The following is a 13,037-nucleotide window of genomic DNA, read 5'->3' on the forward strand; positions in this document are numbered from 1 at the left end:
GTTGTCCCACAAATTTTCTTCTTGTAGCTCCCATTTCCAAGCTTCTTCAGTTTCTCTGTGCAAGGGGAACGCTGCGGCTTGGATGAACGCAGACGCCTATTTGAAGAGGCAGGGCTGGCGTGGATCGGGCCACTCTCTAGACCACCACGGCCACGGAATCAAGAAGCCGCTTTTGATCTCCCATAAGCGGGATCAATTGGGCCTGGGTAAGAAGTCGGCCGCACACAGCGTCAGCGACCAATGGTGGATGCGAGCATTTGACGAGAGTTTGAAGAACGTCGGCACGGGTCAAGAGGCAATTGCTACCGCCTCAATTGCTTTCGGCGGATGACTAACGATTTGCTAGAGCACTCTCAGTCAAGTACGCAAGACAGGAATAAATCGCGGCGGTTTATACGGATTCTTTGTCAGGGGCGAGGGCCTTGCAGGAACTCTGCCAAATACCGAAGAGAGCTCTGCCCCCGAGACTTCTCTCCCTAGCACCTCCACCCCGCCTTCCCGAACTACCACTCCTCCTACCTCCGAGACCAGCGAGATCATGTCCGAAACACTAACCAACCCCTTCGGTTCCACTCTCAAGAGAAACAAGCGGGGGCGGGCAGATGAAGGCCCAGAGAAAATCTGCAAGAAGCAGAAAGAGTCCGACGAGACCGACGAACCTAGAGTAGAGGTCGCCGAGAACCCCACCAATCTCAAACCCAAGAAAAAGAAGCACAAGCGGCAAGCTGAAGGTCTAGAAGCATTTCGCGAGAAGCGAAAGGCCTTCAAGAGGGAGACGAACCAGCTAAATTCTAAGCTGAAGAAAGGAACAGATCGCAAGACCGCGTTCGCAGAGGGCAGAATCAGTGATGAGGCTGCGCAGGAAGCTGCCGTTGTGGCGCGCATCGATCGAATGGTTGCCAATATCATTAAGCGGAGACAGGATGCAGGAGAATTCAAGCCTCCTCCTAGGAAGGCTAGTCAGAAAGAAGACAAAAAAGTGAAGTTCGCTCGGCAAAAGGCGCTCCGTGATGCGAAGAAGCAGTTGAAGGTGGACTTGATCCAAAAGGCACTAGACCATGGAGAGTTGCCACAATGGGTGAATTGTACCGGAGAAGAGGCGCTCGAGCGTTATCAACACAATGTGAGAAAGACGGCGAAGTTGCAGCAGCAGGCGAAGGTGCGTTTGGCGGAAATCAAGCGCGAGGATAGATTGTACAAGAAGGCGCAGGTGAAGTTGGAGAAGAAGGCCCGACGCGCGGAGAAGCTGAAACAGGTCAAAGAAATGGCCGACAAGGTTAAAGCAGGGAAGAAGGAACAAAGAGGCCGTCCAGTACCTCCAGCTGAGATGGGGGGAGTCATCCTTTTCGATGATTCTACTCAAAAGCGGAAGAAAGTACCCCATTACGGTGACGTGGAAAAATATCCTTCGAAAGCGGAGAAGAGAGAGCGCAAGGCGGCTGCCCAAGCTGGTCTGTCCATTCAAGAGTATAGAGCTAAGTTAGCTTCCCAAAAGCCACCTACAGATGACCAAGCTGCCGTTGCCGCCAAGCTTGCAAAACTCTCCGAAAAGGAACGAGCTCAGTGTGAAGAGCGTGCCGCCCTGAAAAACCAATCCCTCGAAGAATACATCCTCCGGCGGATTCAAAAGAAAAACGAGAAGAGAGCTGAGCATGAAGGCAAGAAAGCTGTCAAAGTTACGAACGATGCAGAAGCCGAATCTTCATCAGCACTTCTATACTTCGTCGACACCCGGGGTGATCAGGCTCTTACTCTTCCTCCCTCATCTAACCCAGCCGCCGCCTGGCCAAGCCTCCCGCGCAATTCCGACGGTTCTCTACCCCTCGACCCATCCATCTGGGAAGGCCGTCCCGTCAAAACTCTCACCAAGGACGAACGTCGGGCTCGCCTACTCTATCTCCGAGAACGCCGAGCCAAACGCAAAGGTATTATTCCTGGAACCACACCACCGGTGACGAGGGCACAAAAGAAGGTAGAGATGAAGAATAAACTGACCTACCAGATCCTGTGTGAGAAGGGAATCACTCAAGGCGCCACAAAGGAGCAGAAGACTGAGGTGAGGAAACTAGCCAGGAGGATATTGAGGCAGGAAAAGCAGGCGAGGAAGGCAGAGAAGGGGGGAAGGAAAATTAAGTCGAGGACAGGAAGGAATTGAGCGAGAGGGTGGAAGGCATTCTTATCGAACAAGTTTCTGGGAATTTAGCATGGCTTGGGTATTAGTAGCGGCATTGCAGCAGTAGGCGCTGAAGATTCCTCCATCTTCGGGATGTTCGTGGTTGTCACTGAAAATATTTTGCTGAATTCGTGGCTCATGTCTACCACGCACTGATTGGACGGCGGGGGTGAGTGGGTGAGGCTAATTTCAGATCCTATTTCCCCTCCCCTAATAGTAGTAGAATTACAGTAAAGAAAAAGAAGATAAATCATCTATCATCTCAACTTGGAATCCATAAACGTCAGTCCACTCTCTCTGGACAGTCATCAATCGTACAGGTAAGGCAGGCCCCCTGCACTGTGTTACCCTATCCCTCGCCTATCTCTATCCCCTTATACAAACCCAGAACGATCGCACAATATCACCAACTCGCCCCTCCCTTCTCCCTAGCGCGCACGCATACTCATCACCCAGTCCTCCCACTCAGAATCCAAGGCCTCTTCTCCCAAAATCCGTCTTTGATAACATCAACATGCTCGACCACAATACGGGCTCGCTGCCTCTTCTTCCGATCCCGATCCTTCGCCGTCTTACTCATCTCCGACGTTTGGGTACCAGCTGCCCAGGATCCGGATTCGGGTATCCCAGGTGCGGCTTTGGGCTTAGAATTAGACTTTGATTTGGATGTTGATTTGGATTGAGATTGAGATTTCGAGGGTTTCGTAGTTGTAGGCGTTTGAGAAGATGCGGTCTGGGATATAGATGAAACAGGGAAATATGAAGATGAAGTCTGATTCAGTGGCGCAGATCCAGCCCTGGTATGCAATGGCGGTGTAGTCCGTTGGCTCGACTTCTCTGGGACCGGGGGGCTGGTATTGGGATCGGAATGTAGATTGTTTGATAAAAGCTCTGGGAGAGGTTTCTCACGATCCCCACCACTTCCGAGTCCCGGTGACGCTGACACCCTGCCTTGACCCGGGCTTAAGGGTACAGAAGCGTCCGAGTCTGCTTGCAAGCTATCAATTGGCGGCGATGGTAGCTCTTTCATGCGCCCTAGCGCCCCGCTTGTTGGTAGTGGGGGACTTTCTTTCAGGCCCTTGCCTCCCTTCCCATTTCCATTCTCCTCCTCACCGCCACTCTCTTTTTCCCTCACCTTCAATGTCCCAAAACTCTTTTGGCTTGGCAAGCTCAATTTCCGCGGTTTGTTGTTCAGCGGGATGCTCGAAATCCGCAATGGGATCTCGGGGGCGCCTTCTAGGATACTGAGACTCGGGCTCCGGCGTTTGAGCGTGTGTTTTGAGGTTGAGGCTGTTGCGGTTTGAGGTCGGAGCGACATGGACATGGACATTGCGGCGTTAAGGTTGTTGTGCGTGGCTGCAGTTGCCATCGAAGTGCTGCTTCCGGCGAGACTGAGAGATGCACTTGCGGAGTGAGAGCTGAACTTTCCGGAGCGCGAGGGTGGGGATGAGGATGTGCGGTTTGGGATTGGGAGTGGGGCGATTGGGGACGGGGCGGGAGAGGTGTTGGTGTGGGCTGTGGGGTTTGGTGGGTTGAGGGATGGGGGTGGGCGGTTTGTGGGTCGGAGAGTTGGGGGTGGGAGAGGGATGGGGGTTAGCTGGGGAAGAGGCTGCTTGGAGATGGGAGCTGACGGTAGAGGCATTGGCATGAAATTTTGGGGAAAAGAGAGGGCGGCTGGGAAGGCGGGAATTGAGTGGGATGGAGGAGATGGGGGTGGAGACGGCGTTGTTGACGTTGAGAGAAATGTTGGACCGTGGGGTGTTGAGGGGTCTGAGCTTGTCGATGATTCTTTCGGGAGGATGGAAGAGGTGAGTGGTTGAGACATCGGGCGTGGATGGGAGAGCGGTGGTGGTGAGGTTGTTGAGCGAGGAGGGGTGGGCGATGAGTGAATTGAAGGAGGGGAGAACTAGGCTTGTCAGAATACTAAGTGTGTACAGTTGGCAGTATAGATCAGGGTGGACATACATCTCGATACAGGACACTCCCTTTCTTGAAGATATCGGGCTCGTTGTTGTAGTTGATTCCGAAGCGGGAGAAGAGAATTTCGTTCTTCTCAGATGAGACAGTGCCTGCAAGTTCTTGTTCTGCCGATCTGGCATCCATGTTGCCTTGTTGAACAAGCGCCCAGAATGTCGTGTTATAGAGGTTGTTGATGTGACCTATCAGAATATCAGATATCATGCAATCTATTGACTAAACCAACAGGCTCAAAAATAGATATAAAGCGGCTCCTTGGGGAGAGAAAGCTAAGTTAGTGAGAAGAACAGACTTGCTCGAGCTTACAATCAACCTGCCTCCAACTCATATAATCCCTCAAGTTTTGATCACTCGGATAGCACACAGCTCTACCATCAAAACTCGGCAGTGGGGGTGTGAGCGGACTGTCCGGAAAATATGTCGGCCAGAAGAAAGTATAACAAGACGTGAAAGTCGAGACAACTGTGGTCGTTAATTTACTATAATATATCTGATCAGCTTAAGGTTGCACGGCATGCCATATGGAGATTGCGGAGGTCAGATGTGGTCGGGAGTGGGGGCGATGTGTCTGGAGGGGAGGGATCGTACCTAGCCCTCCGTTCAAACAGCACACAATCCTTATGGAAGACGAAACTGACACGCGTCAGCTCTACTCTCTTGTGAAACGAAATCATCGGAGTCCTAAGCCATTCCTCATCGACTCGATGATATTTAAGGCCTCCAGCATTCTCGAATGACGCAAAGAGGAGCTCATGTGCAAGACATACCTAAATTCATCGCTGTTCCCATACGCTAGCACCAGGTCCGGTAACTCTTTCATCACGGCCTCCGCCGCCGCATTCATGAGATCTAAAGCCCGCCGATCATTTGGTTTGGCGAATTTATATTTCGTCGTGAGCCTACAAACCGCAGTCGGGCGACTGATTAGCACATGATTATCCCTCAGAAGAGATCTCGACGCTCAAATTTGCGGTTTAGAAATTGGGGCGAAAGAAAGTCCAATAATAGGTAGATATGCATGTGAGACATACGCACATGACGGGGAACCGCATGCTAGGAAATCCTCGAGGAACCAGATAAGAAAATGACAGAAGCACACAAGCTTGCGCAAATAAAAGTGAATGTGAACATGGAAAGTCATACTTTGAAAAACCCCTCCCATCAATCCTCACCACAATCCACGTGTTGGCTAGTAAAATGTCCGGCTGCTCAAAGGAGCGCACATATTCGTATCTAGCGGGTTCGTCAGTCACTGCCCCTGCCTGCGCTCGCTCCAGGTCCTCTCCCACTGTACCTGGAGGCCATGTACGCACTTGGAATTAGCCATTATGTCCTTCCGTCGCAGTATCACCTCGAGGTGCCATGAGCGTCGCACAGCATTGCACGCGCGAAGAAAAGATTGTAAGGTGCTGAGTTTGCGTCGCGGCAAGTGGTTTGGGGGTTGAGTGTTTCGAGGCTGAAAGTCACGGGCCTTGCCGACTGGGCTTGGGAGCAGATGCAGGTGCTGATGGGCCTTCGGACCTTTCATGCAGGAGAGAGAACAAAGGGTTTCAGCCATACTGCATGTCCATGCATCCGAATTTGCACCTTAGCCCCGGCGATTTGATTCGGCTTGACCGCAATAAGGTCGACACTTTTCAGAAGAGAACAAACTTCGCGCCCAAAACTGCACCTTCGCCCCAGCGCATGAGATTCAACTCAAATCCGGACTGGTAACTTAGCCACCATACCCATGATTCACCTTACCGGACAAGGTCGTTAAGTATTAGAAGACGACACACTTCGTTAGACTCTATCCAACTATGCAAAGTGGCGGGTACACGCCTGTACCTTTTAGATGCCGGCCATTATGCGCTCTAGAACCAAACTCCGAAAAATGCTACCAAATGCTCAATCACCCAACGGGGAACCCATACGCCATACTCGGTGCTCCTTCCACCTATATTACAGCCACCCAGAGTGTGTTACCTACTATAGGCAAGATGTAAACGCGAAATATTAACAATCCCGTTTTTTAACTCCAGTCCATGCTAATATAGTCTAACAGCATAGGTGAAAATATACCTCGTCATCATGGTTTTGGAGAATGCCATTTAGCGAGTGTTCCGCGCCGGTGTTGAACTTGAGGATTGCTTCCTAGGACTTCCTTGCGGCGTCGACTCTGCCAAATCCAGTGGCGCGATACGTTCGGCTTGGCCGTCAAGCGGGCCACCCGTTTCGTCTGTCGGCGTTTCTCCCTCGTCGCCTCCATCCTCATTGTCATATTCTTCCTCCTCTGTCGCCCCATCTTCCTCCATTTCTTCTTCTTCTTCTTCTTCTTCTTCTACTTCTTCTTCTTCGCCGTCTCCTTCATCATACTCATCCCCCTCCACACTTTCCATTATGGACTCTTCAAGTCCCCCGGTTTCGTCGATGGATTCCCGCGAAAGGTAGCTCGCCTCAAGGTCCTCACCGATCTCAGATCCTTCGTCTTCACTCCTGATACTCGCTGCTTCCATGGCTGCTTCATCATCATCCTCATCCTCGCTATCGGTGAAATCCTCAAGGTCAAGAGGTCTCTCCCTCCAATAGCTAAAGTCGGTGAATTCTTCGCCACCCGCCGGAACAAGCAAGCCAATTGGAGGGAAGAAGTGGTCCACGATCTCGCGCATGCTAGCATATCCCGTCTTATAGCTGTTTAAAGATAGGACATCCAAGCTCACCTCCGCATTTGAGTTGATGGTAAATATTCTAGTAGAGGGAATGTTAACCGAGCGGTAGCTAAGCGCATCTGTTAGTCGATTGCCGAAACCAGCGTAAAACGGAGTTTGCCCTGCAGGCTTTCCAAAGAGGTTCATGATATCTCGGAGACAAGCCATCTTGAAGACCTCAGGTTTGCGGAGATATATTTCACGCCGCAAGGCGGCGATCGTCCGGTCCGGGCTCATGATGACGGGTCCTTTAGGTAGACGGTATCCTTCTTGGACAACCCCGTTCAAGTAAGCTCTGGTAGTGTCGGCCTGCCCTACCGAGCGGCTTGTCAAGTAGAAAATGTTGTACCCATTGTTAACAATGTCGGTGTACAGCTTGGCGACTCCTAAGTGAGTCCAGTCGCGACCGATCATGTTTAACACGTGGCCTAGGGCGTCAGACTTGGTGATCGTTCCGTCGATGTCAGAAATCACGATAGGAGTATCGTGCTTCCAATAGAACATGAACGCAGTGCAAGTCGAGCGGTTCACTGTGAAGCTCATTGTGTTTGAGCCTGGCTTCAGGTCTAAGGCCTTGAGCTGGTCGCTGGTGAGTCGGAGCGTCTTTGCATAGTTCCGAGTCTCGCCGCCAGTTGCATCCGGTGAATCTGGTGGTGTAGTCAGACCAACAGCGCTGTCTGAATCTCTGCGAAAGTGAGGCGCATATTCGGCCGTGGTGTTGCTCTGTGCGTCGTCGCTGTGATATCCGGGATCTGATACGGCGTCCGACGAGCGCAAAGCATCCTCGTTTAACATGTTCAAGGCAACCTTTCGATTGGCTGCTGCTTTTGCCTCTTCACTGCTGTAGATCCAAAGATTTCCATTCTCGTCGGCACCAATCAATGCCCCGATGTCATAATTACCCTCCAGTTCGTCAGCTAGAATTTTCCTAGCCACCACTTCCGCTCGAAGAGCTTCCTCCTCGCTACTCTTGTAACCTGTCATATCGAGCATGAGGTCACCGCTGTCAGTGACCTTGTTCGGAATGTTGGACACGAACAATTTCTTCGATAGATTTATGGCACGTGCCATAGCCTCGCTCGGGGACACTGGAGGTGGACTCGCCGACCGCGAGGGCGCATTCCAGGCGATTGCCGCCTCCTTGCTCACATATAGAGGTCCATTCTCTTTCGCGTCAAATGATTGTGATAGTCCTACATTCACGGTTGGGAGGGTTTCGTCGGTTCGCGAACGTGGCATCTGGAAGGCAGACCAGTCGGCTGATTTTGGGCGGTCATAGACGTCTGCATGGAGGGAATCCATGGGCGGGACCGAGACGGACTGCCTCCCTCTACGTATAGTGCTGCCACCTTCAAGATCAAAAGGGTCAGGTTCGAGCAGTCCGCGGTTCGAATGGGCTTCGATAGGCTTTTGCTCAGGACTCGATGCTGGGGAGGCTAAGGGTGAGGTCTGTAGTTCTTCGGGGATGGGGGCTGTGGTCTCAAAAACGAAGAAGGCTTCACCTCCCTCTCCAAGCTTCATCGCATAGTCCTGTTTGGTGTGGTTGACAGTGAACTGGACCTAATGCCTTATTAGCCACCACCCCGTCAACCGGTGGCTCCACACATTCTCACCTTCTTGTCCGACGGCCGTAGCAACTGGAACTTCCCGAAGCGAACATGGAAGGGCGAGCATGCCAAGGATCCTACACAGCGTTAGAAGACTGGGTGAGAGAGTTTCCAGGGCACGCAAATACCATCTTCTTGCTCGACGACGATAACGTCGATTGCGCCACTCAATGTTGCGGGATTGATGGAATTCCAGCCCTTTGACACAGTGCCGGTGACTGCTCGCACGTACTGCATCGCCCCTTCCTTCTGCGTCCGAGGTGGTCACCGGGGATTGTCACTGCGGAATGAGGTTCGGCGGGTGGAGGGGCTGGGGGATAGCTGGGGGATGCTCGGTGTGGTGTTGAGAGACAGACAGGAGAGACGAGTAGGCGTCGATGAGGCGAAGACAGGTTTTGGGGGCAACCTGGGCAAGAAATTGAGCTTCCGAGGAAGTCGCAAGTGGTGAGGCTTGTGAGGAACGTGCCAATGCGGTCACCAAGGAATCACGAGGAATCACGGGCGCTGGTCATGGGTCAGTTGAGCCGGAGCAAAGCGGACCGCCGTCGTCTCGCAAAGCTTGTGGAGGCGAGCAAAGAAAGGCGCTGTTGCAGTGTTGCAGTGTTGCAGTGTTGGAGGCATGAAGGCACCGTGAAGAGGCAGCCGGTCTAAAACACTGCGAGCAAGCAGGTCAGCGTTGAGTGCATGTTGGCGTGTTGGGAGGTGAATGGCTCAACCATGGGCGCGGATCGAGGGCCCGGCGTCGCCAAGAACAGGGCGATAGTGCTTGACATGCCCGCATGTGCAGCATCCAAATTGCGGCTACTCCTCACACGCCTCAAAGGCCCACACACCGGCGACTGCCACTGCCCATTCTGTCCCTTCACGGCCGTCTGTTGACCTGCGCAGACGCTGCCCCAATGCTGTCCCAACCCCATTCCGCTCTCTACTGGCACCCGCATGTCACTCACTACAACATGGAGGCGTTCGTCTTCGTCTCGTCTGGCTGGCTCAAGACATTCTTCGTGCTCTCTGCTCTCTTTTGGTGCGTATGGCTTCATATAATATGTGCAGTGACTGATCTTGTTTGTGCCCGTAGGGTCGCTTACCGCGGCTACCAGGTGCTCTCCAAGCCCGTCGAGGAGCTCGTCGCTCTGCTCGGGCTGGAGGTGCCCGTTGCGCCCATCGTCTCTCTTGCTGGCATCAGGGCGGACGGCGTCCTACTGCACTGGAAACCGCCTGACGCGCGCGCCTCTGTCTTAAAATACGTGATTCGGATCAACGGCATTGACAGTCTGTCTCCCGCTACCCATTGCCTGTCCCCAAGCTCACGCAGCCTGCAGTTGGCGATGTCTCACCCCAAGAAACCTCCGTTACCATTGAAAACTTACAGCCAGATCACCACTATCTCATTCGTATCGTCACCCTCAACTCGGCCAATTTCCAGGCTCCGAGCATCCCTATCCGACTAAGAACCCTGCCGGCCTCCTCAGAGCAGTTCTACAATACCGTGCCGCACAAGGAGGCCGACGATGGCGGCGATGATGACGAATATACTCCGACCCCAATCATCCGGCCAAATAAGAATCTGGTGGACATTATTATTCCTCCTGTCGCTGCGCCGCCCATGGCTCGCGAACATAGCAATAGCACGTCGCGAGTGAGACGGGTGGAAATTGGTCGACGCAACTCCCCAGCATCGCAGACAGCTGACCAGGCTCGCTCTGCCAAGGAGGAGGCCGACTCCATGGAATCTATAAAGCAGCTGACGGAAAGGCTGGACAGTCTCCGGCGCGAGATTGACGACATGGAGAAGCAAATCAAAGAGGAGGAAGACGAGTTCCGGGCCAGTAAAGTCTCGCTGCTGGAAAAGCGGGACGAGAAGAAAGCTGCGCTTAAAGAGAAGGAAGACGCTAGTCGGGATCTACGAAAAGAGGTCGCAAGCTTAGAGAGGCACAACACTGCTGCGCAAACCAGGAGAACGCAGCAGGAGAGAGTGCTTCGCCAAAAGGAGGCGGAGAGGAAGAAGCTGAAGGACGACATGGCACGGTGGGGAAGAGAGGCTGGCGACCTGCGGGCTGCGGTGGAGCGTATAGGGAAAGAGCGAACCAACTTGGAAGCCACGTCCGAGCAGAAGATACAGGCGCTCAAAGACAAGCATGCCGACGAAATTCAGACCAACAAGAGCCTCGAAGAAGTCATCCGTGAAAAAGGCACTCAAATCAAAGCCCTAGAAGAGGAGAGGAAGAAGCTAGAAGAAGGCGAGGAAGGGGGAGACACGCAAGATGGGCCTGACAATGCTGAAAAAGAAGAAGACAGGCAGTGGGTGCTCACGCTCAACGCCCTCCAACAGCGTTATGCCCAAGCCTGGTCTTTGTTCACAGAAGCCGAACGTGCTAGTCAAGAGGCTTCGAATAGGCTGACCTTCCTCCAACAGCGCCGCCTTAGCCAGCCTCAGATGTTCAATAACCCACCTCCTCCCGAACTCGTTCCTGGTAGGAGAAACAGCCACCGATCAAGGCCTGTCAGTATGCGCGAACCACTGACGTCTGCAGCACCTGGCGGTTTCGTACATTCAACGGCCCCCCCATTCAACGCAAGTATCTCGAGTGTTTCGCCAACGTTCCCCAATGCCACGCCATACTTCAACATCAACAATGGAATGGCTCTCCCGCCGCCCCGTAACAACCTCAACATATCATCATTTCCCCAGGCTGAGATGGAGATCCTCACTGGAGGCGCACCGATGAGTCCGACTGCAGGTGCACTACTACCTTCTGGGCTGTTTGAAAATGATACAGGTACCACCGATACCGAGGACGAGGACGATCCGGGACCACCACAGGCACCCTCGAACCCTTCGCCCAACCTTCGCAATGTTCTCCCTGGTCTCGGTGCTCCTGGAACACTAGATCAGGTTCAAAGTCCCAGTTCGCCAGTCTCAATACAGAGCCGCTCTCCGAGTGTATTTGCCAGCCCCCGAGACAGTGCTGGACAGTTGGCGTACTATCCAACTAATGAAAATCAGACCCTTGTTGATAGTGACAAACGCTCGGTACGCTCAACATCTAGCTCCTTCATCACCAATGCACAGACCACGCGATTTGGAAATATATTTGGTCTAAACCGCCAGCGAGGCAAGACTTTCTCCGATCAAGGCCCCCCATTAGGATCCTTAAAGGCAGCCCAGAGTCAGTCGCTACCTAGGCAAGAAGCCTCCGGACTTGATCCAATCGGATCGTCACGACGGCGCGGTAGTCATTCTGGAGGTGCGTGGTACGATGCATTCGTCCGCACCTCGAAGACTCAGCCAGTCGAGTCATCTCATAGCCCCAAACATGTAGCTACACGGAAGCGGCCGTTTAACATGTTTGGTTCTAAGGGTGACCCTTGGCTGACTGCTGCTCTAGGAATGGACAGGCCTTCATCTCCTCGTCAAGACTCCTCCAAGTCTTCGGACCTCAATCTCCTTCCCAGGCCGTCTACAGAAAGTCAGACCTTATTCGGTTGGCCGGTTGATAAGTTTGGCGCCCGAGGGAGCCCGCTTGGAGCAGATTGGAGTACGGGAAACCCTACATCCTGGTCAAGAATGCCATCACGGCGACCTTCGATGCAGCACGGTTCGACTGTCAGTCTTGTGCATGAGGACCTATTGCTCGGTGACACTCCGGATTTTCCATCCACCACCAGATCACCAACTCAGGCGCCTATTGGAACGCGTCCGCAATCGTCAGCGTCATATATTCCTCCAGGAGGTCCGATTCCTCCAACGCCGCCCAAGCAGCTCAATCCTGCTGCGCCAAACTTCACCAGCATCTTCTTGAAAAAGAAGAGTGATGAAGATAAAGCTAAGAAGGCGGCTGAGAAAGAGGCAAAGAAAGCTGAGAAGGAAGAAAGAGAGAGAAAAATCAAAGCTGAAAAGGCCGAGAAAGCTGCTCGTAAGGAGAAGGAGAAGGAGAGGTTGATTGCTTCAGAGACGGCAGCCAACGACTCTGGGAAAGACACATCCTCACCATTAGCCCCGCGCCAATCGCGAGATAATCGATCCATGTCGACCGACTATGATGACTCGAACGCTTCACCACGCGAGTCTTTGGAGAGGTCTATTTCTCAGACGCCTTCAGAATCACAAGCTCATGCTAATGCTTTTGGGAAAGAATCGTTCATACAGAAACTGTCGCGGAAGAGCAGCTCGAGCCAGTTCTTGCAGTTCGGGAAGGGCAAGACGTCACTGTTCTCCAAGAAGACGAACGAGGCGGTAACTCCAGATGAAGCGGAGGAGGAGGGAGGTTTGCTAGTCAGGAGTGTAGACAGCCCTGGGAACAGCCCATTGATTGGCACACCTAAAGATAAAACAAGTGCCCTGAGCTGGAGTTCGATTAAACGGATTGGCAAGAGAGGTGATAAGACGCCTAGCCTGCATGAGAGTATTACGAGTGAGGCTACTGGTGACGAAGACGAGGACGAGGGCATCTCTGATGGTGTCATGAGCACGGCATGATTGGAAAGCGTTTCCAGTAAAAGCGACAGGTGCTCTCTCACCTGACACTGCTAGGTTGGATATCTCATGGCCTTTGGATAGCATGCAATGGAGTTGTTGGTGTCTTCCGC

The 13,037-nt window shown here is 52.9% G+C and overlaps 4 protein-coding genes across 4 annotated transcripts; 2 read left to right on the plus strand and 2 right to left on the minus strand.

Moving 5' to 3' along the window:
• Positions 1–49: 49 nt before the first annotated feature.
• BDR25DRAFT_300908 (uncharacterized protein) lies at positions 50–2,390 on the plus strand. Its single transcript, XM_033689466.1, has 2 exons — positions 50–295; positions 347–2,390. The coding sequence occupies exons 1-2, from the start codon at positions 83–85 to the stop codon at positions 2,153–2,155; spliced, it is 2,022 nt and encodes a 673-aa protein (XP_033552951.1). The 5' UTR covers positions 50–82; the 3' UTR covers positions 2,156–2,390.
• On the minus strand, positions 2,391–5,580 carry BDR25DRAFT_278900 (Thg1-domain-containing protein). Its single transcript, XM_033687714.1, has 7 exons — positions 5,464–5,580; positions 5,294–5,383; positions 4,918–5,049; positions 4,739–4,783; positions 4,457–4,629; positions 4,139–4,332; positions 2,391–4,079 (listed from the first exon to the last, which is right to left on the minus strand). The coding sequence occupies exons 1-7, from the start codon at positions 5,475–5,477 to the stop codon at positions 2,622–2,624; spliced, it is 2,106 nt and encodes a 701-aa protein (XP_033552952.1). The 5' UTR covers positions 5,478–5,580; the 3' UTR covers positions 2,391–2,621.
• Positions 5,581–5,962: 382 nt separating this feature from the next.
• Positions 5,963–9,100, minus strand: BDR25DRAFT_391379 (LNS2-domain-containing protein). The gene is made up of 3 exons (XM_033698147.1): positions 8,576–9,100; positions 8,454–8,524; positions 5,963–8,400 (listed from the first exon to the last, which is right to left on the minus strand). The coding sequence occupies exons 1-3, from the start codon at positions 8,682–8,684 to the stop codon at positions 6,244–6,246; spliced, it is 2,337 nt and encodes a 778-aa protein (XP_033552953.1). The 5' UTR covers positions 8,685–9,100; the 3' UTR covers positions 5,963–6,243.
• Positions 9,101–9,254: 154 nt separating this feature from the next.
• Positions 9,255–13,011, plus strand: BDR25DRAFT_300911 (uncharacterized protein). Its single transcript, XM_033689467.1, has 3 exons — positions 9,255–9,471; positions 9,526–9,719; positions 9,770–13,011. The coding sequence occupies exons 1-3, from the start codon at positions 9,347–9,349 to the stop codon at positions 12,925–12,927; spliced, it is 3,477 nt and encodes a 1,158-aa protein (XP_033552954.1). The 5' UTR covers positions 9,255–9,346; the 3' UTR covers positions 12,928–13,011.
• Positions 13,012–13,037: the final 26 nt, after the last annotated feature.

This window comes from Lindgomyces ingoldianus (genome assembly GCF_010093535.1).
Source record: "Lindgomyces ingoldianus strain ATCC 200398 unplaced genomic scaffold BDR25scaffold_4, whole genome shotgun sequence".
Classification (NCBI taxonomy): domain Eukaryota; kingdom Fungi; phylum Ascomycota; class Dothideomycetes; order Pleosporales; family Lindgomycetaceae; genus Lindgomyces; species Lindgomyces ingoldianus.

Bases quoted from the DNA above. Each gene is read 5' to 3' on its own strand.
- BDR25DRAFT_300908 (XM_033689466.1), top strand. From the start codon at position 83: ATGAACGCAGACGCCTATTTGAAGAGGCAGGGCTGGCGTGGATCGGGC. The intron at 296-346 runs GCAATTGCTACC...ACGATTTGCTAG, and splicing joins ACGTCGGCACGGGTCAAGAG to AGCACTCTCAGTCAAGTACG.
- BDR25DRAFT_278900 (XM_033687714.1), bottom strand. The intron at 5,050-5,293 runs GTATGACTTTCC...TGCGGTTTGTAG, and splicing joins GATGGGAGGGGTTTTTCAAA to GCTCACGACGAAATATAAAT. The intron at 4,784-4,917 runs GTATGTCTTGCA...GACGCGTGTCAG, and splicing joins GGGAACAGCGATGAATTTAG to TTTCGTCTTCCATAAGGATT.
- BDR25DRAFT_391379 (XM_033698147.1), bottom strand. From the start codon at position 8,684: ATGCAGTACGTGCGAGCAGTCACCGGCACTGTGTCAAAGGGCTGGAAT. The intron at 8,525-8,575 runs GTATTTGCGTGC...AACGCTGTGTAG, and splicing joins CGTCGTCGAGCAAGAAGATG to GATCCTTGGCATGCTCGCCC. The intron at 8,401-8,453 runs GTGAGAATGTGT...ATAAGGCATTAG, and splicing joins TACGGCCGTCGGACAAGAAG to GTCCAGTTCACTGTCAACCA.
- BDR25DRAFT_300911 (XM_033689467.1), top strand. From the start codon at position 9,347: ATGCTGTCCCAACCCCATTCCGCTCTCTACTGGCACCCGCATGTCACT. The intron at 9,472-9,525 runs GTGCGTATGGCT...TTGTGCCCGTAG, and splicing joins GTGCTCTCTGCTCTCTTTTG to GGTCGCTTACCGCGGCTACC. The intron at 9,720-9,769 runs GTCTGTCTCCCG...CGCAGCCTGCAG, and splicing joins TCGGATCAACGGCATTGACA to TTGGCGATGTCTCACCCCAA.